The following is a 23,196-nucleotide window of genomic DNA, read 5'->3' as shown; positions in this document are numbered from 1 at the left end:
CCATATAAAGGCACAGAGTGCTGATCCGTGCTTCCACATGGGCCGACCCTAAAAACATGACACGAAGTGAAAGAGGCCCGACACAGCACACACATGGTGTGGTTCCATTTATACGAAACATCCAGAACCGGTAAATCCATAGAGGTAGAACGCGGGACGGGTGCTTGCCAGGGACTAGAGGGGAGTGGGGAACAGGGAGCCATAGCCTCATGGGTATGGGGTTCTCTTTCGAGCTGATGGAAATATTTGCGAACTAGAGAGGTGTTTGCTCCCCTGTAAAACTGGAGTATCATTCCTGCCCCACTGACCTGAACAGATGAGTCTGAGAATCAGGTGACTTTTCCCAAAGGGCACTGTGGGTGCTTTGGAGGGGACACAACTGCCTGAAGCGGTAAGGTCAACATTTCTTACTTGAAAAATTAGAGGCTCTTTAAAAAATAATCTCTTCATTTGGGGTCAGGGTCACATTGGCCTCATAAGATGAGTTGGGGGTGTCGTCTCCTCTTCTGTTTCCCGGAACAGGTTGCGGAGAATCGGTGCTAATTTGGTAGAATTCTCCAGTGGAACCATCTGGACCTGGGGATTTTGTTTCTCGGGAGGTTTTCAGCCATGAATTCAGTCCCTTTAATGCTTGCTGCTCGTTCATCCTGGGCGAGTTGTGGTAGTTTGTGGTTTTCGAGGAAGTCGCTCATTTTGCTCATTGTCAAATTTATGTATGTAAGAGCTAAAAAAAAAAAAAAAGGTATTTACTTTTATGGTGACTTTCAGTCTGTCCTATAACCCATACCCAGAAGCCTTCAACTATAAGGATAAAAGCTATAAACCTTTCCCCCACGTGCATGGCACTGGGTCACGAGTCAGACCCTTGGTCCTCAAGACAAACCCACGAAGGCAGATGTGGTGACCCCCTTTCTACGCAGAAGGACACCGCCCCAGACCGCCAAGCTAGTAAGCAGCAGAGAAGGAATCAGACCAGAGCTCCAAAGACCATTCTGGGCCCCCCACCCGGCCCCTCCAAGCAGGCTACAGCCAATCACCAAGCCCCCAGTTCTAGGGCCAACTTTCAAACCTCCATCCAAACCAGCCACTCTCTATGCCGGACATCATGGCGGCGGCGGGGGGAGGGACTCTCGGCCATATTTTTTGTTGCATTTTTAAAATTAGTTGCAGCATTTACATTTGGGAGATTTCAGGGGCACCTGGGTGGCTCAGTCGGTTGAGCATCTGACTTCGGCTCAGGTCACGATCTCACGGTTCGTGGGTCCGAGCCCCGCGTCGGGCTCTGTGCCGACCGCTCGGAGCCTGGAGCCGGCTTCGGACTCTGTGTCTCCCTCTCTCTCTCTGCCCCTTTCCTGCCTGTGCTCGGTCTGTCTCTATAAGATGAATAAACATTAAAAAATTTAAAAAATAGGAAATGGGGAGATTTCACGTAAAAATTCAGATTTCTGGGTCCTCTTGAAAAATCAGAAGGTCTGGCCATGATCACAATCCCACGTGGCATCACTTGGCTGGAGCTTCATGGCAGCCGCTCCTGTAAACGGGCCAGCTGGGCTCCAGTTTGCCACAGTCCCCACCACTCCCTGTTGCCTCAGGCCAAATATCCGTTGTCAAGACTCTCCCTTGCACTGTTGTCTGTCTCCAGGAAGAGTGAAAAGTCAAACATCTCCAACTCCAACAGGAGTTGGAGATCGAAAGACAGCAAGGCCGTGTGTGTGTCACTTGGGCCGTGTGGTTGATTTAAGTGACCTGCTCAGTCTCTGTCAGTCTTGCTGGCTTTGGTGCCTCATTCACAGAATGAAGTCCAGGGGCCCCTGGGTGGCTCAGTCGGTTGAGCAGCCAACTTCGGCTCAGGTCATGATCTCACGGCTCATGAGTTCTGGCCCCGCATCGGGCTCACGGCTGTCAGCACAGAGCCTTCTTTGGATCCTCTCTCCCTCCCTCTCTCTCGTCCTCTCTCTCTTCCAAAAAAAAAAAAAAAACAGGATGAAGTCCAGACTCTGTGGGTTGGCTTCCAGACCCGTCTAGACCTAGCTCCTTCTGTCCTCTCCTGCCTCAGCTCTGAGACTCCCAAGTGGATGTTTTAGGCTACAGCCTTGCTGGTACCCAAAGAAACCGCAGGCCTTTGTCCATGTTGTTCCCTCTTCCAGAAATGCTTTTCTCACTTGCCACCATTTGCCCAGCTAATGCTCACTCAGCCATCAGGTCTTATCCTGAATGTCTCCGCCTCCAGGAAGCTTTCCTTGACTGTCCTGAGTTAGGCATCCCTCCCGTGTGTTCCCTTAGCACCCTGCACTTGCCCCCTCCTACAGCATGTATCACTGGATGTTTCATCACCTCATTACTTGTCTCTCTCCCCAACTCGACTTTAGCCCCTAAAGTGCAAGGATGCTGTGTCTGTATCCCTACTTTCTAGCACAGCACATTCAACGTGCCCCATAATCAGCCATCAAATCAGTTTGCTTTCAGTTGTAAGTAACAGAAACCCAACTCAAGCTGACTCAAGCAGAAAAGTGAATTCACTGGCTCTTATAAAATGTTCAGGGGTCTGTTGGCTTCAGGCATGGCTGGATCCAGAGCCTCAAGCAACGTCAGCAGAACTCGGTTTTTCTTTCATTTGTGGTGGCAAAAGTAGCCCATAGCAGCATAAGACCAACATTCTACCAGCTCAGTAACCCCGGTGAATGGACTGTCTCTTGGTCAGTAGTTCCAACCAAGTCGCGGACAGAGCTGTCCTTGACCTGGCTTGAACCAGTCACCCCGGGGGTTGGTGGGGTTAGCTCCCTCACAACTACACAGACAGGGCATGGTGAAATTCTGGCTCCCCCAGAATCACTCCTGATGCTGTTACCAGAGGGTGGGCTGTATGCTCTCTTTTAGTACTCCTCCCCTCCCCGACTCTAGCCCAGCCACACTGGCCTCCCCAGTGGTAGTCAGACCTGCCAGACACACTCCCACCTTAGGGCCTTTGAACACTTTGTTCTCTTTATCTGAAATGCTCCTCTTCCCCCACGGCTTCCTCCCTCTCCTCCTGAAAATCTGCTCAAATGCCATCTTCTCAGCAGGAACCTCCTTAACCATTGTATGAAATTGCCACACCTCCTACATAGTCCACATACATGACACGGATTGTTTGCTCTATTTTTTTCTGTAGCAGTTACCACTGCCTGGCGGAAGCACAGAATGTACACTGCTCAGCGCTGGGAGGCGCCACTTTCATGGCGGTATGTGTGAATGGTGCCCCTAGAGTTACGCAGTGCACAACCTGTGCGGCCGTACACGGCATCCCTGCCATCGAACGTACTACAAACCTCGTTTTGTTCATTTCTATAGCTATTTTGCTTGCCGGTGTACCCCAATGCCTGGAACAGTGCCTGGCACATAAAAGACACTCCGTAAATATTTGAGGAATAAATGATAGGATGGATGAGTGAGTTTCTGTCACTCTCAACAGTGCTGCATCTTGACAGCTAAGTTGGGGTGTGAGGGAAGAGGAACCCTGTGTCCTGATGGAGGACTTCCAGCTGCTTCTCAGGGCCTCTGTAGGTGCTGGGAGTCCGGATGACAGTATGCCGAGTGCTCTGTCACCATTTAAGGGGAAATCGATTTTGCTACTGAAAACAGTTGTTTGTTCGCTCCTACCATCCTCCTGCTCTTTGGGGGGGGGGGGGGCGGGGGGGGTAAAATGCTTAGCATTGTTGGTCATGCCAGGACATATACCATCAGTGTTTGTAAGATGGGTAGCCTCTCTGCAGACCGAAACGATGCCAGTATCGGCTCATGCCAAACGCCCTCGCTTTCCTGATCCTTGACACAAAGGAAACCTTTGGGCCGAGAGAGGACGGTCCAAACAGCCGATGTCACATGCTCTAGGGCTGAGTGGCAGGGGAGGAAAAGGTGGGATCGGAGCAGACCATCCTCGAGCTGGGTCCTGTCTCCACGGCTTTCTTTCTGCTTCTCCAACTCAGAGCTTGGTCCTGCCCCATGGCCTTTGCACTTGCTGTTCCTGCTACCTAAGCGCCCCGCGGCCGGCTCCCTCGTTTCATTCGGGTCTTCCCTCAGCTCCTCAGAGAGACCTCCCTGCCCACCCCACCTCTAGCAGCCTCCCCCAAACACGCACAGGCACAGTCAGTCTATCCTGCTCTCTCTCTTCCTCCCTCACCCTCCAGCACATCTTCGTGTTTCATTTTCTTTGGCAAACTGTATCCATCCCGTGGGCCAAAGCCGGTTCCCACCTGTTTTGTTTTGTTTTGTTTTTTCACATAAAGTTTTATTGGAACGCAGCCATGCCCATCCATTTATATATTGGCAAAAGCTTCTTTTGTGCTGCAGCAGCAGAGTTGAGACATGATAGAGACCCTATGGGCCACAGAGCCTGAAATACTTGCTATCTGGCCCTTTATAGAAAAGGCCACCTGGTCTAGAAAAGTTCGCCTCTGGTCTAGAGCATGGGCTCTTGAGCCAGACGGCTCAAGTTCAAAGCCAGCTCTACTCCCTAGCCATGCGACCTCAGGCAAGTCATTCTGCCTCCCTGTGCCTCAGTTTCCACCGCTGTAGCCTGAGTATAGTATCAGTAATACGTCACAGCATCCCTGGGGAGGGTTAAATGAGTTGATACATGAGAAGCGCTTGGCACTGAGCCTGCTACGTAGCAAACAGTCTATAGAATAAGTGAACAGTAAATATCCTAATAAAAATAACGATGAACAGATGAATAAATGTCTTTTGAAGAACTGCGTCTTTAGAAGCACGTGGCTGGTTGTATAAGAATGTCCTCTGGGTGGACGATACGCTGAAGTAGCATGGTCACTGCTAATTATAATAAGACGAAGACGCCCAGCGTCGAGGACGCGTCGCTGGTGCACAGAGGCAGTAGGCACTTGCTTGGTGGCCGGCCCTGATCTAACTCTTGCGTGAACTTCCAGAAACGCGCTGGTCTCCCATGCCATCAGATGGCCCGTGGTCCCGGGCAGTGGCTCACTGACCTTAGGGTGACCGACTCGTAGGATCCTTCCAGAACCCTTCCAGTTTTAGCACTCGGAGTCCCAAGTCCCAGGAAACCCCTCAATTTGGGCAGATCAGGACGACGGGCCCCCTGCTCCGTCCAGGACCTCCAGATCCACTTCTAATTTTTTGCCTTTGAATTTACATCCCAGAGAAAAACACTTTAAAGGCTGCTAGATCCCGGGGCACCTGGGTGGCTCAGTCAGTTAAGCAACTGACTTTAGCTCAGGTCATGATCTCACGGTTTGTGGGTTCGAGCCCCGCGTTGGGCTCTGTGCTGCCAGCTCAGGGCCTGGAGCCTGTTTCAGATTCTGTGTCTCCCTCTCCCTCTGCCCCTCCCCTGCTGGTGCTCTCTCAAAAATAAACAGGTTAAGAAAAAAATTAAAAAAAAAAAAAGCTGCTAGATACCTCCAGCAGAAAGAACATTCTTTTCCAAAGGATAAAAACAAATCAAGGAGTCTGAGTCCTTGGCTAAAACTCCCAAAGAGGAACCAGTTTGGACACCTTTGTTCTCTTCGATTTGACCATGATTTAAGCATTTGTAGTCAGTGTGGCTGCTCTTGTGACTCAGTGGTGACGGTTTATCCTACAGTTTTTTGGGCAACGTTCTTGTTAGTACAAATAGACCCCTTTGCTGAGCTAAGAAGGTCTTTTCTGTTTTCTGTGTTCTCCTGTGGAACTGCCCAAAGAAGTCAAGTTGTTGGGACTTTTTTTTTTTTTTTAACTTCACTGTTTAAACATGCGAATCAAACTATTTTTTTCTCTACAACCCTCATTTTCTTGTCTTTCTCTTTTAAACAAGCTGATCTGTTTTCCAGGAGTTTCCAAGTAATTAAACCCAATTAAAATCATTAAATTCTTTCTTTAATGACAACTTGATTATTAGAAGCAAACCACCAGGAGGAGATTTCACTGGCAAAGCCTTCCATTGTGTGCTAATCCGTCCCTAACCTCTGGCTGACACTTCCTCGAGATAAACCCCACAGAATAGTGGGGCTGGTTTAATGAATAGCTTTAATTAATACTTTTCTGCCTTGTGGCAGAGTAATTATTTGTTCAACTTGTAAACAGCTACTTGGCAGTGGGTTTTTTTTTTTTTTAAAGGCCCAGTTGGCTTGGAGGGTGCGATGGCTTTGATTGGTTTGGTGTGTTTGTGGTTTTCTTCTTTAAAAGTGGGGGAGAGGTCCCAGAATAGGTGTCAAGGCGCCGTGTCCTGAAGGTTGGGATGTCAGGCTCACACACACAGAAGAAAAGCAAGGCAGATGCAGGTGGCAAGTCGCCTGTGTTTGTGAACCGTCTCCAGAGTGGGCAGGTCTGCCCTTTGCCACAAAAGTCTACAAGCCCAGACAGGGTACCCAGCCAGCCACCGGCCTGGCTCGAGGCAGTCTGCTGTGATGACGGATGGGCCTCGACCACAAAACGCCAGGCCAGGCTCCCACCCTGGGCGCCCGCCCCCCCCCCCCCCCCCCCCCCCCCGCCTTCCCTTCAGGTGACAGCGGAGGCGACGCTGGGTGTGGCCAGTGAGGCCCCAGAGAAGTGATTCTGTGAATAAGAAGGACGAGCCTGCCGGGGGAGCGTGTCCCCAGCCTTGGCACCCAACTGAAGTGCTTTCCGTGCGTCCTCTCACCGACTCCTCATCACTTTAGGAGACAGGTGCTGTGGTTACCCCCCACGACACCCAGACAGGGAGCGGGCACAGTGACGTGCCCAAAGCCACACACCTTCTAGTTAGGGAGGGCAGGAGCCCCGGTCACACACAGATTTGCAGGCAGGTGTCTGGCTGCCGTGATGGGATCACACTGCCCTTGGGGACAGGAAAGTGGCACCTTTCACTGTTGGGAGACTGAGATTGTGTGTGTGTATGTGTGTGTGTTTTACTTTATTTTAGAGAGAGAGGGAGTGGGAGGGAGGGGCAGAGGGAGAGAATCTTAAGCAGGCTCCGCACTCAGCACGGAGCCCAGTGTGGGGCTCGATCCTAAAACCCTGGGATCATGACCTGAACTCAAGAGTCACACTTCAACTGACCGAGCCACCCTGGTGCCCTGAGATTTTCATTGAATGTAGCTCATCATTAGTTAGAAAGCTAGTTTCACTAATAAGGTTGCCCACTCTATAAATACAAAGCTGATTGACTAAACACCAAGGACTGAGTTTTTTCATTATTTTTTAATGACTTAGAGCAGTGGCTTTCTACTGATGGTAATTTTGCCTCCCGGGTGCACGTGACGAAGTCTGGAGACATTTTTGGTTGTCACAACTGGGTGAGGGGCGTTACCGGCATCTAGAGGCAGGGGGGACCCCTCCGTGCCCTGCAGTGGACGGGACACCCCCCACGCCAAATCATGATCTGGCTGAAAATGTCAGCAGTACCACGGATGAAAAACCCTGATCCGTGGACACAGGTCGGGGAGGGGCAGAGAAAGGGGGAGACACAGAACCTGAAACAGGCTCCAGGCTCTGAGCTGTCAGCACAGAGCCCGCCGCAGGGCTCGAACCCACGGACCGCGAGATCATGACCTGAGCCGAAGTCGGACGCTCAACCGACTGAGCCACCCAGGCGTCCCTACATTGCTTTTATTTTTTTAGTTTATTTTTTATTTTGAGAGAGAGAGTGCGCAAGGGGAGTCCAGAGGGAGAGGGAGAGAGTGAGAATCCCAAGCAGGCTCTGCACTGTCAGCACAGAGCCCGATGCGGGGCTTGATCTCACGAACCGTGAGAGCAGGACCTGAGCTGAAATTAAGAGCTGGACGCTCAACCAGCTGAGTCACCCAGGCGCCCCTCATTTACATTGCTTATAATTAGTTAATTAAGTTAATTAATTATCTTAGTGATTTTGACTGTTAACCATGCCACCAGAAGTTTTTCAGAAACTCATGTAAGGTACTAAGAGTTCTCAACCAAGCATTAGCTATTGATGAACTTTGCATGAATATTTGAAGACCACTTCCCAGGTTCCCAGACATCTACCTCGATTTGTTACACAGGTTTTTTTAAGAAAATGCCTCGTGGGGCGCCTGGGTGGCTCAGTCGGTTAAGCAGCCGACTTCGGCTCAGGTCACGATCTTGCGGTCCGTGGGTTCGAGCCCCGCGGCGGGCTCTGGGCTGACAGCTCAGAGTTTGGAGCCTGTTCAGGATTCTGTGTCTCCCTCTCTCTCGGCCCCTCCCCTGCTTGCACTCTGTCTCTCTCTCTTTCTCTCTCAAAAAATAAACATTTAAAGGAAAGAAAATGCTTCGTGAGGAGCACGAAGCAGGGTTCGCTAATTTCACCATCCGAGAAGCTTCGTGCTACGAGAAGCATTCAGAAACCCCCAGATGCCTCTTTAGAGACACCAAGGCTTCCCTCCCCTGGGAACAGTGCAAAGATGTGTCTGGAGCAGGAAGGATAAGCCAGCAGTCCAGGGGGCCTTGCATGTGGGACTGGGTCGGCTCAGAGACTGAACCTGGCGTTGGCACTTAAGGATGTCAGAATCCGCGGGGCGCCTGGGTGGCGCAGTCGGTTAAGCGTCCGACTTCAGCCAGGTCACGATCTCGCGGTCCGTGAGTTCGAGCCCCGCGTCGGGCTCTGGGCTGATGGCTCGGAGCCTGGAGCCTGTTTCCGATTCTGTGTCTCCCTCTCTCTCTGCCCCTCCCCCGTTCATGCTCTGTCTCTCTCTGTCCCAAAAATAAATAAACGTTGAAAAAAAAATTAAAAAAAAAAAAATGTCAGAATCCGAGCAGCTTGGAGCAAAGACTGGACTTCCCCGTCCTCTTCTAAAGAGGCCCTCCTCTAAAGAGGCCCTAAAGCTGGTCCGTTCTGACTCCTACAATGACATCCTAAAAAGTTATGGGCTGCCAAAGGGGGGGGGGGGTGGTGGCAAAGAAAGGATTCTGAGCCCGTCAGGGGCGGCTAACGTGATCTGATTTCTGATCTCCGCCAAGGTGTCTGGTTCCCGAGGCCTGGCCCTCAGGGCGGGGAGGAGGGCAGCTCAGAAAATGAGGGATTTACCGGGGAACTTTGCTTTTCCATATCAAGTCCAGGAAATGAAAGGCACAGATGCCCAGAGGCAATAAGGGGAGATCCTTTCCCACCCCTGGGCCCTCCTTTTATCCTCTCTGGAGCCCAGCAGTTATTAGAAAGGCAAGCCAGCCTGAGACCCGAGGAAAGGGTCCGCGCTGTGATTTTTACGCAGCGGCTACCTGTCACTCCTTCTAACTTTGCAAGTGTGATTTACTTACACAGACCGTTTATTTCATTAAAAGTAGACATCGACAGTTTTAAAGCAGGCATTTACAAAAAGAAAAACCTTAAGCCTCTCTTCCCCCGAATAAGATACTTCATGTTAATTCCTGTGAAGATGTGGTCCCTGCGTTAAGTGCTTAAGATTTTGGATTCTTGGGGGGAGAGTCGTGAGTTTGAATCCCAGCTCTGCTGCTGATTAGCAGGGGGACCCTGGACAAGTCACTTTGTCACTTTGCATCTTGATTTATCTGTAAAACAGGGAAGAGATAATTTGAGGAGGAAATGTGGTAAATGCGTGTGAAGCTCACGTACAATCGTACGTTTGTTTAAAAAATAACTTACCTGAGCACCTGCTGTTTACTGGGCTGTGTTCCAGGCTCGGGGGCCATAGCAGTAGCTCTCACAGAGCTTGCCTTCTGGCTGAGGGAGAAGCGCCAAAAATCGTAAATAAGAAAGATCATCCCAGATGGCGATAAATGCCATTAAAAACAGTAACAGGGTAAGAGGTGTAGAGCGAGGGGGGCGGGGGTGGTTGGCATCTGGGTTATTTTGGATGGAATGATCGGAGAAGGCCTGTCTGCTACTGAAAGTGGGAACTGAATGTCACGAAGGAGGCGGCCATGAAAGCACCTGGGGGAAGGAGGAGTGCAAAGGCCCTGAGGCAGGCGCGGGCTTGGCAGGGTCGGGGAGCAGAGAGGTGGGTTGGAGAGGAAAAGTCCACGGTGGCCACTGAAAGATGTTAGCTGGTGGATTTTAAATGAAGACAACAGCTCTGATTTTTGCCTTAAAGAGGGCCCTCTGGCTGCCTCACAGACCACAGATGTGGGGGAGAGAGGAAGCTCTCTGTCTTTATCTATAGCCCAGCAGACAGATACACTTGCTCCTCCTCCCTCCCTCAGCATCTTCCCCTCTTGATGAGGAAGAGCCTGACGCGGGGCTTGAACTCACGAACCGCGAGATCATGACCTGAGCCGAAGTCGGACACTTAACCGACTGAGCCACCCAGGCGCCCCTCTCAAAATGAATTTTTTATTATTTTTTATTATTTATTCTTGAGAGAGAGAGACAGAGCATGAGTGAGGGAGGGGCAGGGGCAGAGAGAGAGGGGGACACAGACTCCAAAGCAGGCTCCAGGCTCTGAGCTGGCAGCACAGGGCCCGCCGTGGGGCTCGAACCCACAAGCGGTGAGATCATGACCTGAGGCGAAGTCGGGCGCTCAACCGACTGAGCCTCAGGCGCCCCTCTCAAAATAAATTTTTAAGAAGATTTGCACTTAGGAGAAGAAGATCTGGAGCCAGCCTGTGCTAATAGAAGAACTGGGTTTTTATGGAGGGTTCATCACATCGCCTTGATTGATTACATCATTGGCCATTAGTGATTGGACTCAACCTCTAGCCTCTCCCTGGAGGTCAGGGGGCTGCAAGCTCCAGCCCTCTAATCGCTAGTTGGTGCCCCTGGCAACCCAGCCCCCCTGTTTAGACGCTTTCCAAAAGTCAGCTCGTTAACATAAACTCATTGTGGTTGAAAGAGGTTGGTCCTGAGTAAGAAGATACCCAGTTCACCTTTGTTTCTCTTATCTCTCAGAAATTCCAGGGGTTTAGGAGCCAGGAAAGGGGACAAAAACCAAATATACATTTCCTGTTAATGTATCACAATGCAGATCACAGACTCCCAAGTACCGCTCCCCCCCCCCCCACAAGTATTATGACCACCAAAAACTGCCAGGTGACTCTCTAGAAGGATGGGCCGCTCTCTCTTGAGAATCACAACTTGGTGCGTGAGATGATGATGTACCCAGAAGAGCAGCCAGTTGTAATTTTGTCATCGCTTGATGTGGAAGGCAGACCAGTGGCCCCTGAAAGATGTCTGCGCCCCCGTCCCCAGGACCTGGGACTGTTACCTTCTGTGGCAGGTGTGATCACAAGGGCCGTTCCAAGAGGGAGGCAGGAGATAGGAGCGTGTAGTAGGAGATATGAGGACAGAAGGAAGAAGTTGGGGTGGGAGGGTGGGGGACCAGGGAGGGCAGGCTGAAAAAGGCAGCCCCAGGGACCTGATATTTCTGCTTACCTTCCGGTTACAGTGAGTGGAACGGATTTGCCGTTTACATCATGATAACAAGCCTGCTTCCAAATTAAATGCATTTAAGTTAAAAAAAAAAAAAGTGGGGACGGGTAACTGAATTAAAGGAAAACATGAACCCCGTTCCTCTGCGGTGCGACACAACCTGCAAAGGTGTTATGAGAACGACCATGGTTTGGGAAATACCAGGTTAAACTATTGCACAGGAATTTCCAAGCAGGGAACGTTTTCTGATGGAAGATTCTGGCCCCTGCTGCTTTTTGCTAATAATACCCAAGCACCAGGAGCAGGTCATAGCACATGCGTTATCCTGTAGGAGCCCTGGGAGGAGCTCACTGTTTGTATTCGGATAAGGAAACTGAGGCCCAGGGAGGGTGAACATGTCATCCAAGGTCACATCCCTAAGGAATGGCAGCCCCCAGGATTTGAACTCGGGTCCCAGTAACTCCATGATGGATGCTCTCAGTGGTTTTGCTTCCTGGAGCGCCTTGCCTGTGGCCGCTGGCATGGACGCCTTGTGCGGGTGGAGGCAACGTGTGGTGGCCGTTTGCCTCATTAGGCAGTGCTTGTGTGAAGGAGGAATTGATGCTCTAAGACCAGATAATAACCCGGACCTTGATTTATATCCCCTTGGGGAGGGGCTGTCAGAGGTGCAAAACTGGGTCGTTGTGAAAATGTGTAGAATTAGGGGCACCTGAGTGGCTCAGCCGGTTAAGCGTCTGGCTCTTGGTTTCGGCTCAGGTCATGATCTCACAGGTCGTGGGACGGAGCCTCCCGTGCAGAGCCTGCTTGGGATTCTCTCTCTCCCTCTCTCTCTCCCTGCCTCTCCCCCACTCGTGCATGTGCATGCACGCACTCTCTCTCTCTCTCTCTCTCTCTCTCTCTCAAAATAAATAAACATTTTAAAAATCTGAAAAAAGACGCGCAGAATCACTTGAACTTGCCCACCGGACCCTGGCCGTGTTGGAAACACCCAATTTCCCCACAGTCGTGGGGAGGTGGCAAGCGGGGCCAAGAATTTTGGATTCTAAGTGACGAACACTCAACACACGTCAGTTTAGGCCAAAAAGGGAAATTGATCTGCTCCTGTAACCAGAATGCCCAGAAGTAGACTTCAGGAACAGTGGGATCCAGTCACCAAATAATTTTGTCTGAATCTGTGTGCGTCGTCACGGAGGCCCTGCCGGCATCCCCCAGCTCAGGGTCCACCAGCTCACCGGGGGTAAGAAGTGCCTTTTTCCCGGTGGTTACAGCTAAAGTCCCGGGGCCAGATCAAGGTGGCTCCCACTGGCCACGTAACCATCCCTGAACGAGTCTCTCTGGTTCTGGCCAGGCCTGGGTTACGAAATCATTCTAGGAGGCCAATATGGGTATTATTTTTACTCAAAATTAATAACTGCTTATTTACAGACACGAAAGTTCATTCCCAGAGAGATCAGGTATCTCCACAATATCATGCTGCCCCTTTTCTTAACCGGTTGGTGTTTTTTCAAAGTGTCTAATAAAGGCCCTGTGTTTGGGGGCCCCCAGGACCACCCTCGGGCTCGATGAGCTGCTAGAAGGACCCACAAGACTCAGAAAAGCTGTTATATTCACAGTTACAGTTTATTGCAGTGAAAGAATACAGATTAAAATCAGCAAAGGGAAAAGGCACGTGGGATAAAATCCGGGAGAACGTAGGCACCGCCTTCCAGACGTCCTCCCGCGTGGAGCTCAGGCGACTCTGCCAGCACTGATGTGCCAAGAGTCGCCAAGCAGTGAAGCTCCCCCGAGCCCCGGTGTCCAGGGGCTTCCTGGGGCCCCTGCTGTAGGCTCACGGCACCACAGCCACTCAAGACTCCAGCCCCGCAGAACAAAACCAGGCATTCACCGTGATCCCATTGTTAGCATAAACCGTCTGATCAGCCAGGACTGCCTGGCCCAAGGACTCAGAGCTCCTCTGTGGGGAGCCAGCCCAGCAAGGACCAGTCTGGAAGACAGACGCGCAGGGTTCCGGCAGCACTTGCCGAAGTTAACCCTTTCCTGCGCACACAGCCTCCAAATCTTCACAGCAGGGACCCCAAGGGAAACCCACGAAACGGCTCAGCTCAAACCGAGACCACCAGTTGCTGGGCCTGGCACATCTGGATATTCCAGGAGCGACATCACACTTTGTCCCAGTCACGCAGCTGAACCACGGAAGGCAGACACGTCCTCAGAGCACGGAAGCCGTAACGGGCATCATGGCATAACCGGAGGATTGTGGAATCTGGTGTCAGATCGGACCCGAGTTCTAGTCACAAAGCTGCCTCAGGAAGAAATGCGCTTTATACCGTGACCCACCTCCGTCTCTCTCTCTCTCTCTCTCTCTCTCTCTCTCTCTCTCTCTTCTCTCTTTCTCGCTCCTTCTGTCTCAAACACACACACACACACACACACACACACACACACACACACACACACACACAAACACTCCACCCGAAATAGAAGCTCACCATTACTGTATATGACATGCTCTGATTTTTTGTTGTCTATTCTAGGGATTGGCAAACTTTTTCTATAAATATATAATAAATATTTTGGGCTTTAGGCTAGGCCCCGTGGTGACTACCAACTCTGCCACTGTAGCACGGAAGCAGCCATAAACACTAAGTGAACAAATGGGCACTGCTGTGTTCCAATAAAACTTTATTTACAAAAACAGACAGGGGGCCACAGATTCTCTTGTATTTCTTCCATTCTTTTTTTTTTTTTTCTTTTTTAATGCTGGCCTTTAAAGTCAGCTTTCACTAAAGGGATTATAACCTGCACTTTGAAAACCCCATTTGCTCTCTCTAACGACCCATCTTGCAGATAACAAACGGAGGCACACAAGAAGTGAAATGACTTGGACAAGGTCGTTTAGCTGGTGAGCGGTAGAACTGGCCTTGGTCATAAGCAGTTTGGCTGAGAGCCCGCTCTCTTTGCCTCTACCCCAAAGCACTCAAAGGTCAGTTATTACTCTTATTACCCAGTGAGCTGTGAAAGAACCCAAAGGACCAGAGTCACCTAAGGCATCAGGACAAGATGAGGCTGTGCCTTCCTTTTGTTCAAAGGGTTGTTGTGATCCCAGATAAATAGTGTGTGGGTCGGGGCACCTGGGTGGCTCAGTGGGTTAAGCGTCCAATTCTTTGATTTCAGTTCAGGTCATGATCCCAGGATCATGGAATCAAGCCCCGCATCAGGCTCTGCCTGCTTGGGATTCTCTCTCTCTCTCCTTTGGCCCCTCTCCCCACCTCATGCGCGCGCTCTCTCTCTCTCTCTCTCTCTCTCTCTCTTAAAAAAAAAAAAAAAGTATGGATCTCACTTCTTTGAATTAAACACCTATTGGAACCAGGGCACCTGGGTGGCTCAGTCAATTAAGTGTCCAACTTTGGCTTAGGTCATGATCTCATGGTTTCTGAGTCCAAGCCCCGTGTCGGGCTCTGTGCTGACTGCTCAGAGCCTGGAGCCTGCTTCGGATTCTGTCTCTCTCTCCCAAAAATAAATAAAAACATTTAACAAATAAATAAGCACCCATTGGAACCATCTATGACAAAAGCGCTACACTTTTTTTTTTTTGTAATGTTTTTATTTATTTTTGAGAGGCAGAGACAGAGCATGAGTTGGGGAGGGGCAGAAAGAGAGGGAGACACAGAATCCGAAGCAGGCTCCAGGCTCCCGAGCTGTCAGCACAGAGCCCGACGTGGGGCTCAAACTCACGAACTGTGAGATCATGTCCTGAACTCAAATGAGACGCTTAACCAACTGAGCCACCCAGGCGCCCCTAAAAATGCTACACTCTTAAAGCAGAAAACATGGAAGCTCAGGGAAGGGAATTCTATAGCGGAGTTGCGATTCACTTAAACAACTTTTTGGTAAAAAAAAAACAAAAAACTTGGGCTCCTTTTGAAATGAAAATGCTGCTTCCTAATCTATAGGGATTAAAATGAGAAGCTTGTAGGGGCGCCTGGGTGGCGCAGTCGGTTAAGCGTCCGACTTCAGCCGGGTCACGGTCTCGCGTGAGTTCGAGCCCCGCGTCGGGCTCTGGGCTGATGGCTCAGAGCCTGGAGCCTGTTTCCGATTCTGTGTCTCCCTCTCTCTCTGCCCCTCCCCCGTTCATGCTCTGTCTCTCTCTGTCCCAAAAATAAATAAATGTTGAAAAAAAAAATTAAAAAAAAAAAAAAAAGAATCATCTGGTCGAGGGGCGCCTGGGTGGCGCAGTCGGTTGAGCATCCGGCTTCAGCCAGGTCACGATCTCGCGGTCCAGGAGTTCGAGCCCCGCGTCAGGCTCTGGGCTGATGGCTCGGAGCCTGGAGCCTGTTTCCGATTCTGTGTCCCCCTCTCTCTCTGCCCCTCCCCCGTTCATGCTCTGTCTCTCTCTGTCCCAAAAATAAATAAAAACGTTGGAAAAAAAAATTAATAAAAAAAAAATGAGAAGCTTGTAAATGTGGGCACGATGGAGACACTTGGTAGAAAACAACTACTGTTGTTGTTGTTTTTTTTATGTTTATTTATTTTAGAGAGAAAGCATGGGGTGGGGAGGGGTAGATAGAGGTGGGGGGGTTGGCGCAGAGGATCCGAAGCAGGCTCTGTGCTGATGGGAGAGCGCCCAGCACGGGGCTCAAACTCACAAACCGTGAGATCATGACCTGAGCCGAAATCAAGAGTCAGACGTTTAACGGACTGAGCCACCCAGGCACCCCCACGAGGCAGGTCTTAGCCCAGCCCTCGTGGAGAAAGTCCCCACCATCCGCCTCTCATTAGAGACCTTCCCCAAGAATGCGTAATAATTAGGTTTCCAAGCTGCGTCCAGGCCCACAGCATCTGCCTCGAAGCCAGATGCCAAGGCGTGGAGCCCCCACGTCAGCCCCCTGAATGAACACACGCATAGCCCAGCCCTCCATGTCTAATGTGAACCCTGGGAAATCTGCTAGGTCATTAGAACACATTGAGAAAATCCACAGGGCCTTTGATTTGTGCCTTCCGTGGGAGAGAACCAGCCCCAAACTCTGAAGTCTAACAAAGATGACGTTCCATCCACCCAGCCCCACCAGCCCCCACCACGGTCCTTTGGTGGACAAGGTACGAACTGAAGCCTGTTTTGGGGGGAAAAAAAATCCCTTTTCTCGGTTCTCCCTTCTGGTTTAAATGGATCATTTTTAAAAAACAATGTTTCTGCTATTGCTTATTTAGGACATTAACCTAAACAAGCCGACTTTTTTTAATCCAAAGAGTGTGTAGTGATTAAGAATGGTTTTCAGGGGGCCCCTGGGTGGCTCAGTCGGTTAAGCATCCGACTTCGGCTCAGGTCACGATCTCATGGTCCGTGAGTTCGAGCCCCGCATCGTGCTCTGTGCTGACAGCTCGGAGCTCAGAGCCTGGAGCCTGCTTCTGGTTCTGTCTCTCCCTCTCTCTCTCTCTGCCCCTCCCTCACTTGTAGTCTGCCTCTCTCAAAAATAAATAAACGTTAAAAAAATCTTTTTTTAAAAAGTGGTTTTGGGGGCACCTGGGTGGCTCAGTAGATTACGTATCCGACTTCGGCTCAGGTCACGATCTCATGGTGCGTGGGTTCGAGCCCCGCATCAGGCCCTGTGCTGACAGCTTGGAACCTAGAGCCCGCTTGAGATTCTGTGTCTTTCTCTCTGCCCCTCTCCCACTCACACTCTGTCTCTCTCACTCTCAAAAATAAATAAGCATTTTAAAAAACTTTTTTTTAAAAAAGTGGTTTTCATAAAATGTCATCTGATTTAGGGTGTTTCTGCTGGGTTCACAGAAACAGGTTCTTTGCTTAAGGGTTCGAGGAAGTCGATTGGGGGATTTTGACAATGACGAGCGCTTATGGAGTGCCTGCTGTATACCAGGCTGCCTGTCCCCATGTGCTAGCTCATTTATTTTTTTTTTAATTTTTTTTTTAACGTTTATTTATTTTTGAGACAGAGAGAGACACAGCATGAACGGGGGAGGGGCAGAGAGAGAGGGAGACACAGAATCGGAAGCAGGCTCCAGGCTCCCAGCCATCAGCCCAGAGCCTGACGCGGGGCTCGAAGTCGCAGACCGAGAGATCGTGACCCGAGCTGAAGCCGGATGCTTAACCGACTGAGCCACCCAGGCGCCCCTGTGCTAGCTCATTTAAACCTCACTGCTTCCCAGGGTGGCAGAGGGACCAGAGCGGGTTTGAATGGGTCAGTGGCCTGTTAGGAGCTGAAGAACATGGCACGAAGGCTTCCATATTTTAGGCCTTGTTTGCCAAGGAGACGTGCTAGATCAGAGGATCCCCCTCCAAGCCGCACAGAGTGACCGAAGCCAGCAGACCAGGGTGGTATGTTTGTGGAGCGTATGAGGGACGTGTTCAGCCGATAACACAGGATAAAACCGGTCATTTTCCTCCCGCCCCCACTCCGGACGTGTTTCACGCTCATTAATGCTGAGTCTCCACCAATTTTTTTTAGTTTCTCAGTCTTTGCAATCCTGGAAGAACGTTTTCTACTTGGATAAAGTGGTCTGGCCCAGGGTCACGTTCTGTATTACTTAACAGTTGTGCTTCTCTTGAGTTATTCCAGACTTTTCTACCCCTGAACCCCTAGTTTTTATCAAATTCATGGGAAAGAGGTCCCACCAGCGGAGTTCAAAACAATCTCCAGGCAGCATCCAAGCAGATTTTAGGAAAATCTGAAACAAGGAGACTTATCAGGGAATAGCTGGTATCCTAAAGGTTCTCCTCAGAAACATTTGGGTGTTTTAGGGGCGCCTGGGTGGCTCAGTCGGTTGAGCGTCCTACTTCGGCTCAAGTCAGGATCTCGCGGTTCATGGGTTCGAGCCTGGCACCGGGCTCTGTGCTGACAGCTCAGAGCCTGGAGCCTGTTCGGGATTCTGTGTCTCCCTCTCTCTCTGCTTCTCCCCCACTGGCGCTATATGTCTCTCTCTGTCTCACAAAAACAAATAAAGGTTAAAAAAGGTTTTTTTTTTATTTTGTTTTAATTTTTAATTATACTGTATGTGAATCCTTTCTCTTTCAAAACATTTTAGAATATTGTAGCTCATGTTAAAATTTACTTTCATCCTTACCTTTAATTCCTGTCCCCTCCTCTCTGCCTTCCAGAAGTAATTAACTGTTAGGATTCTGGTACATCCTTTCAGATATTTATAAATATAGAAGTGCCTATGGAAAATATGTAGTAGCATTTTATGTGTTTCTAGTAAATGCTAATAACTAATGCAGTATATAACTTTCAGAAAACTGTTGCTTTCACTCAGTATTATGGGGGGGGCGTGTCCATGTTAATATGCAGAGATGTGGTTCGTTTCTTCCCATTGAATTTAGTTTTCCACCAAATGAATATACTGCAGCTTATATTTCTAGTAACCTTTGGCCGGACAGCTAAATTGTTCAATCTTTTGCTATGTACAAAAAACTCTGTCTTGTTCATAGGTATGGCCTTTCTCTAGAGTAGACAATGAGAAGTAGAATTACTAAGTACGTTCCCTTTTATTTTTTTTTAAGTTTATTTATTTATTTTGAGAGAGAGAGAGCATGTGAGCAGGGGAGGGGCAGAGAGAGAAGGAGAGAGAAAGAATCCCAAGCCCGCCCTGCGAGGAACCCCAACTCACAAGCCGAACCCCGAGATCCTGACCTGAACTGAGACCGAGAGTCGGACGCTCAACCGACTGAGCCACCCAGGTGCCCCACGTTCCCTTTTATTTAGTGTTTTTTTTTTTAATCCAGGAAATGCACGCATATAGTTTAAAACTCATATAGTTCTACAAAGAAAAGTGTCATGAGAAGCAGCAGTCCTCAGTGGACCCCACCACACCGTTTCTTTCTGCCCAGAGGCCACAACTTTCCACTCTTGCTGATTCTTTTCGCATTTACCTCCAAATTTCTGAGCAGCCTGCTTATGGTACCACTCCTTGATTTTTTTTTTTTCCTGTTTTAGGCGTGCTCCCTGGCCTCCCAAGCTAGAAGATGAGAATTGAGCTCTCTTTTCTCTCCACATCCTGCCAGTATCGATAAGACACAATTCCAGCTTTATCGATGCTGAGTATTTGCCTTCGTCTAACCATACAGAATACTTTTCACAGACAGACCCTTCCGCATACAATAATTACTTTTCCTGTTTTATGTGCTGGCCTGGGAGTTGACGTTTGTCTACATAAATCCTTTTAGCAGCTGAGTGTGGATGGCAGCTTCTCCCTCCTTGTCTGGCGTGCTGCGCGGGCTGGTCATCCGTGGTTAGGCGCACAGCCTTGCCAAGAAGGAATGTGCAATCGTGCAGAGGTGAAATGGTCCGGGGATGAGTCATGCGTGGAAGCCCCCCCAAAGTCCTTTCCCGGGTCACAGAACGATTCCCTGCTTGGCCCTGAAACGTTTGTTTTCCTTATCTTCCCTGCATTTTTCACTGAGCGCTCTACCCCGCCGCCTTCCAGCCAGGACCCAGAGCGCTAAGCTTTGGCTTTGGGGGCCCTAATGAGGTGTTTCACCTAATGGCTGCGTTCCTGGGCTTGATTCTTCACAGTTGTGTGTGTGAAGCTGACGTCACCAGCGACATGTTTTTCCCTTTTTCTTTAAGGGTCAAGAAGGGTTTACGTCGTTAATTATTTATTTTTTATAATAGAGGTCAGACAGCCGCCCGGGGAAAAATGCAAACAGGAAAAGAAGTGTATGGAGTGACAGGCAGCACAAGGTCCCCTGCATGCCTCCTTCAACCCCCCGCCCCTCCAAGCCCTCCTCAGAAGCAGTTTTGGTCTGGGGCCACACGGCGTGGGTTCAAATCCCCGCACTCCACCAGCTGCCGGGCCTTGAGCCAGTTACCCAACCGTTTGGGGCCTCCGTTTTCTCATCTGTACAATGGGAAGATAATAATGCTCAACCCCTAAGTCTTTGTGGGAATTAAATGGATTCATTTGTAAAGTGGCACAGAGAAAGCACTTAATAGATACGAACCAGGAATATCACTAAGATCCTTTCAGACCAGTGGTTCTCAACCTTGGCTGCATGTTGAAATCGGGTAGGGAGCTTTAAACATCCCTGACGCCTGGACCCCACCCTCAGAAATTCTGATTCGATTGGTCTGCGGTGGGGCCTTGAGCATCGGGATTTTTGAATGCTCTTAATCATGACGGCGTGCAGCCAGAGCTGAGAACCATCGTGCCAAGTATTTTTCATGTGCATCAGTTGGGATGGGTGAGGTTATGCTGCAGTAACAAACATCCCCCGAATCTCGTCTACTTCTCTTTCATGCCCGTTCTGATCTGCTGCAGCTCTGACCCACATTATCTTGCCTCTGGAACATTTAGTCTTGTGAACTGGGAAGAGAGAGCCTGACCAACCATGCACTCACTCTGAAAGCTTCTGACCACAGCTGAAGCATGACTTCTGCCGACACAAGTCACATGGCCACATCTAAGTTCAACAGGGAGGGTATATATCAGGGGCCGGCAGACTTTTCCTGCAAAGGGTCAGATAGTAAATATTTCTGTCTCTACAGGACACTGGGGCTGTGTGGCTCCTGCTCACCTCTGCCTTCAAAACGCAAAAGCAACCACAGACAACACACTGTTTAAAAATGTAAAAAAAAAAAAAAAAAAAAAAGTCAGGGCGCCGGGGTGGCTCGGCCGGTTGAGCATCCGACTTCAGCTCAGGTCATGATCTCGCAGTTCGTGAGTTCAAGCCCCGCGTCAGGCTCACCACTGTCAGCATGGAGCCTGATTCGGACCCTCTGTCTCCCACTCTCTGCCCCTCCCCCACTCGTTCATGAACATGCGCTCTCTCTCTCTCTCTCTCTCAAATAAGTAAACATATATATATTTTTTAATGTAAAAAGTCGTTCTCAGCTCATAAGCCATGCACAAACAGGCAGCAGGCCAGATTGGGCCCGTGGGGGTAGGGTACCAACCCCCAGTGAGGATCCCCCTCCTACAGGGCAAAGCTCCCCAGGGAGGGACCCCAAATATGGGTGATCAGTAATGCAGTCTACCATAGCACGTGCATAGAAAAGAGAGGGAGGGAGAAAGAAGGGACCCTTCATTGCACAGTTGGGTTTCACACATAACGTGGTACAATCTGCTTTTGTTATTTAATACCTTGGAGGTAGATTCAAGTAATTCCAGCATGACTTCACTTTTTCAATCAAGTGGGCTAGGTTTCCAGGGTATGGATGGACCATAATGGGGTTTAGTTTGTGTGCTCATCTTTCTTTTTTTTAAGTTTATTTCTTTATTCTTGAGACAGAGAGAGAGCAGGGGAGGGAGAGAGAGAGAGAGAGAGCAAGAGAGAATCCCGAGCAGGCTCGCGGAGCCCGACGCGGGGCTCCGTTGCACAACCCCTGAGATCATGACCTGAGAGAAATCAAGAGTCAGACTCTTCACTGACTGAGACACCCAGGGCACCCTGTGTGCTCATTTTTGTAATTAATCCATTTGCTAGATAACAGAGGGACTTCATGTATCGGGAAGAGTAAGACAGCGTCCGTAGGGAGGTTGTCATAAAGAGAGAATCGACAGGCCAGCTCTCCCGGTGGGCTCGCATAGTTTACGTTGCTTCCCCTGCAGTCGTCCAGGCCTCCCGAAAAGCAGGAGGGCTGGGAGGGAACCTTTGAAAACACATTGACGCAGCCTAGGCCGCGTGTGAGCCCCTCAGAACCGACCTGGGCTGCCTGACAGTGGCGGGATGGGACGGGGGAGGCCCCGCTGGCGTGTGACTCTGTCTTTTCTTTCTACCAGGACACCACGACGTCTGTGCGCATCGGCCTGATGATGGAAGAAATGATCTTCAACCTTGCAGATACCCACCTGTTCTTCAACGACCTGGAGGTTTGGAACTGCCCGTTTTGTGTCGTAGTCGCCGTAGTTGGTGGCCTGTGTCTGGTTTCAGGGGAAGAGACGCTGCTTCTTCTCTTGTCTGTGTTTCCTTTCTCCTTTGGAGGCTAGAAGCTTTTGCTGACGACCCCCAAGAAGCCACAAAACGGTGGCCAGCGCCAGTTTATTGAAAACACGCTTGACCGGCTGATCTCCCCAGCGCCCCCCTGTGGCTAATGGGCGTCTCTCTGCCCTGGTGGTGACGTCCACGGCCGTTTCGCTGACCTAATAAAGGCTGTGTAGTTTCTTCCTCCCGAAATTTGCTATTTGATAAGTCTGTTAAGTCAAATTAGTACAGATCCTCCTGAATGAGCAGCGGGCCGGCATGGACGTTTTTAAAAGCAATTTACATCCCCCTGAAAACGTGTTTTACAAAGAGAGTGAGCGCAGACAGAGGGACCGTGCTTATTCAGTGTCAGCTCCTGGGCCCCGAAGCCAGTGACAAAGGACATAGGGGAAAGGGGGAGGACAGCGTCAGAAATCAGTTTGAATCCTTTGTTTATACCCGGCCTGTGGCGGAAAGATTTGAGAAGAACTTCAAATAAAAAAAAAAAACATATTTAAAATTGAACTATTAAAGCAAAGGCAGAGCAATAGAAAGCTAAGGGTAAGGCACTTGTGCAAAAATATCTGGCTGAGGCCACCACCTGCAATTAAGTTCAGAGGTTAATCTCTGAGCTTCCTGGTAGCCAAAGCAAGGAGGGAAAGACGATGCATTCCTTAGCTCTGATGAAAAAGCAAGCAGCCTTCACCAAGGTGAAGAAGGGTTCTTTGGGTTGATAAGAGGATTAATGTGGGGACCTTCTGGCTCGGTAAATTGTATTTGCATGATTGGTTTAACAGATTGAAAAAGGAAGGGAACCCAAAATTATACGGCGTGTGAAAGAACACTCCTATTTATCTTAGCAGGGCTATTTTTTTCCTGGAATCAAAACGCCCTGGGACTAGCCTGTAAAGCAGGCCTATGAAGGCTATGAATTCCAGAACTGTCCTGGTGGGCCCAGAGCATGAATCCTATTTACCAGCAGGAAAGGATACAGGTT

General features: G+C 49.8%; 1 protein-coding gene across 4 annotated transcripts in view; it reads left to right on the top strand.

Moving 5' to 3' along the window:
* EYA2 (EYA transcriptional coactivator and phosphatase 2) overlaps positions 1-23,196 on the top strand; it is a 266,177-nt gene that overhangs the window by 198,101 nt on the left and 44,880 nt on the right. For all 4 annotated transcript variants that reach the window (XM_023251154.2, XM_023251153.2, XM_023251155.2 and 1 more), the window contains one exon: positions 22,019-22,108. In XM_023251154.2, the coding sequence (XP_023106922.1) occupies positions 22,019-22,108 (90 nt within the window). The remainder of the gene's footprint in view (positions 1-22,018; positions 22,109-23,196) is intronic.

Source organism: Felis catus, chromosome A3 (genome assembly GCF_018350175.1).
Source record: "Felis catus isolate Fca126 chromosome A3, F.catus_Fca126_mat1.0, whole genome shotgun sequence".
NCBI classification, from domain to species: domain Eukaryota; kingdom Metazoa; phylum Chordata; class Mammalia; order Carnivora; family Felidae; genus Felis; species Felis catus.
Note: the sequence above shows the minus strand (reverse complement) of the source record. Positions and strands in the feature narration are given on the sequence as shown.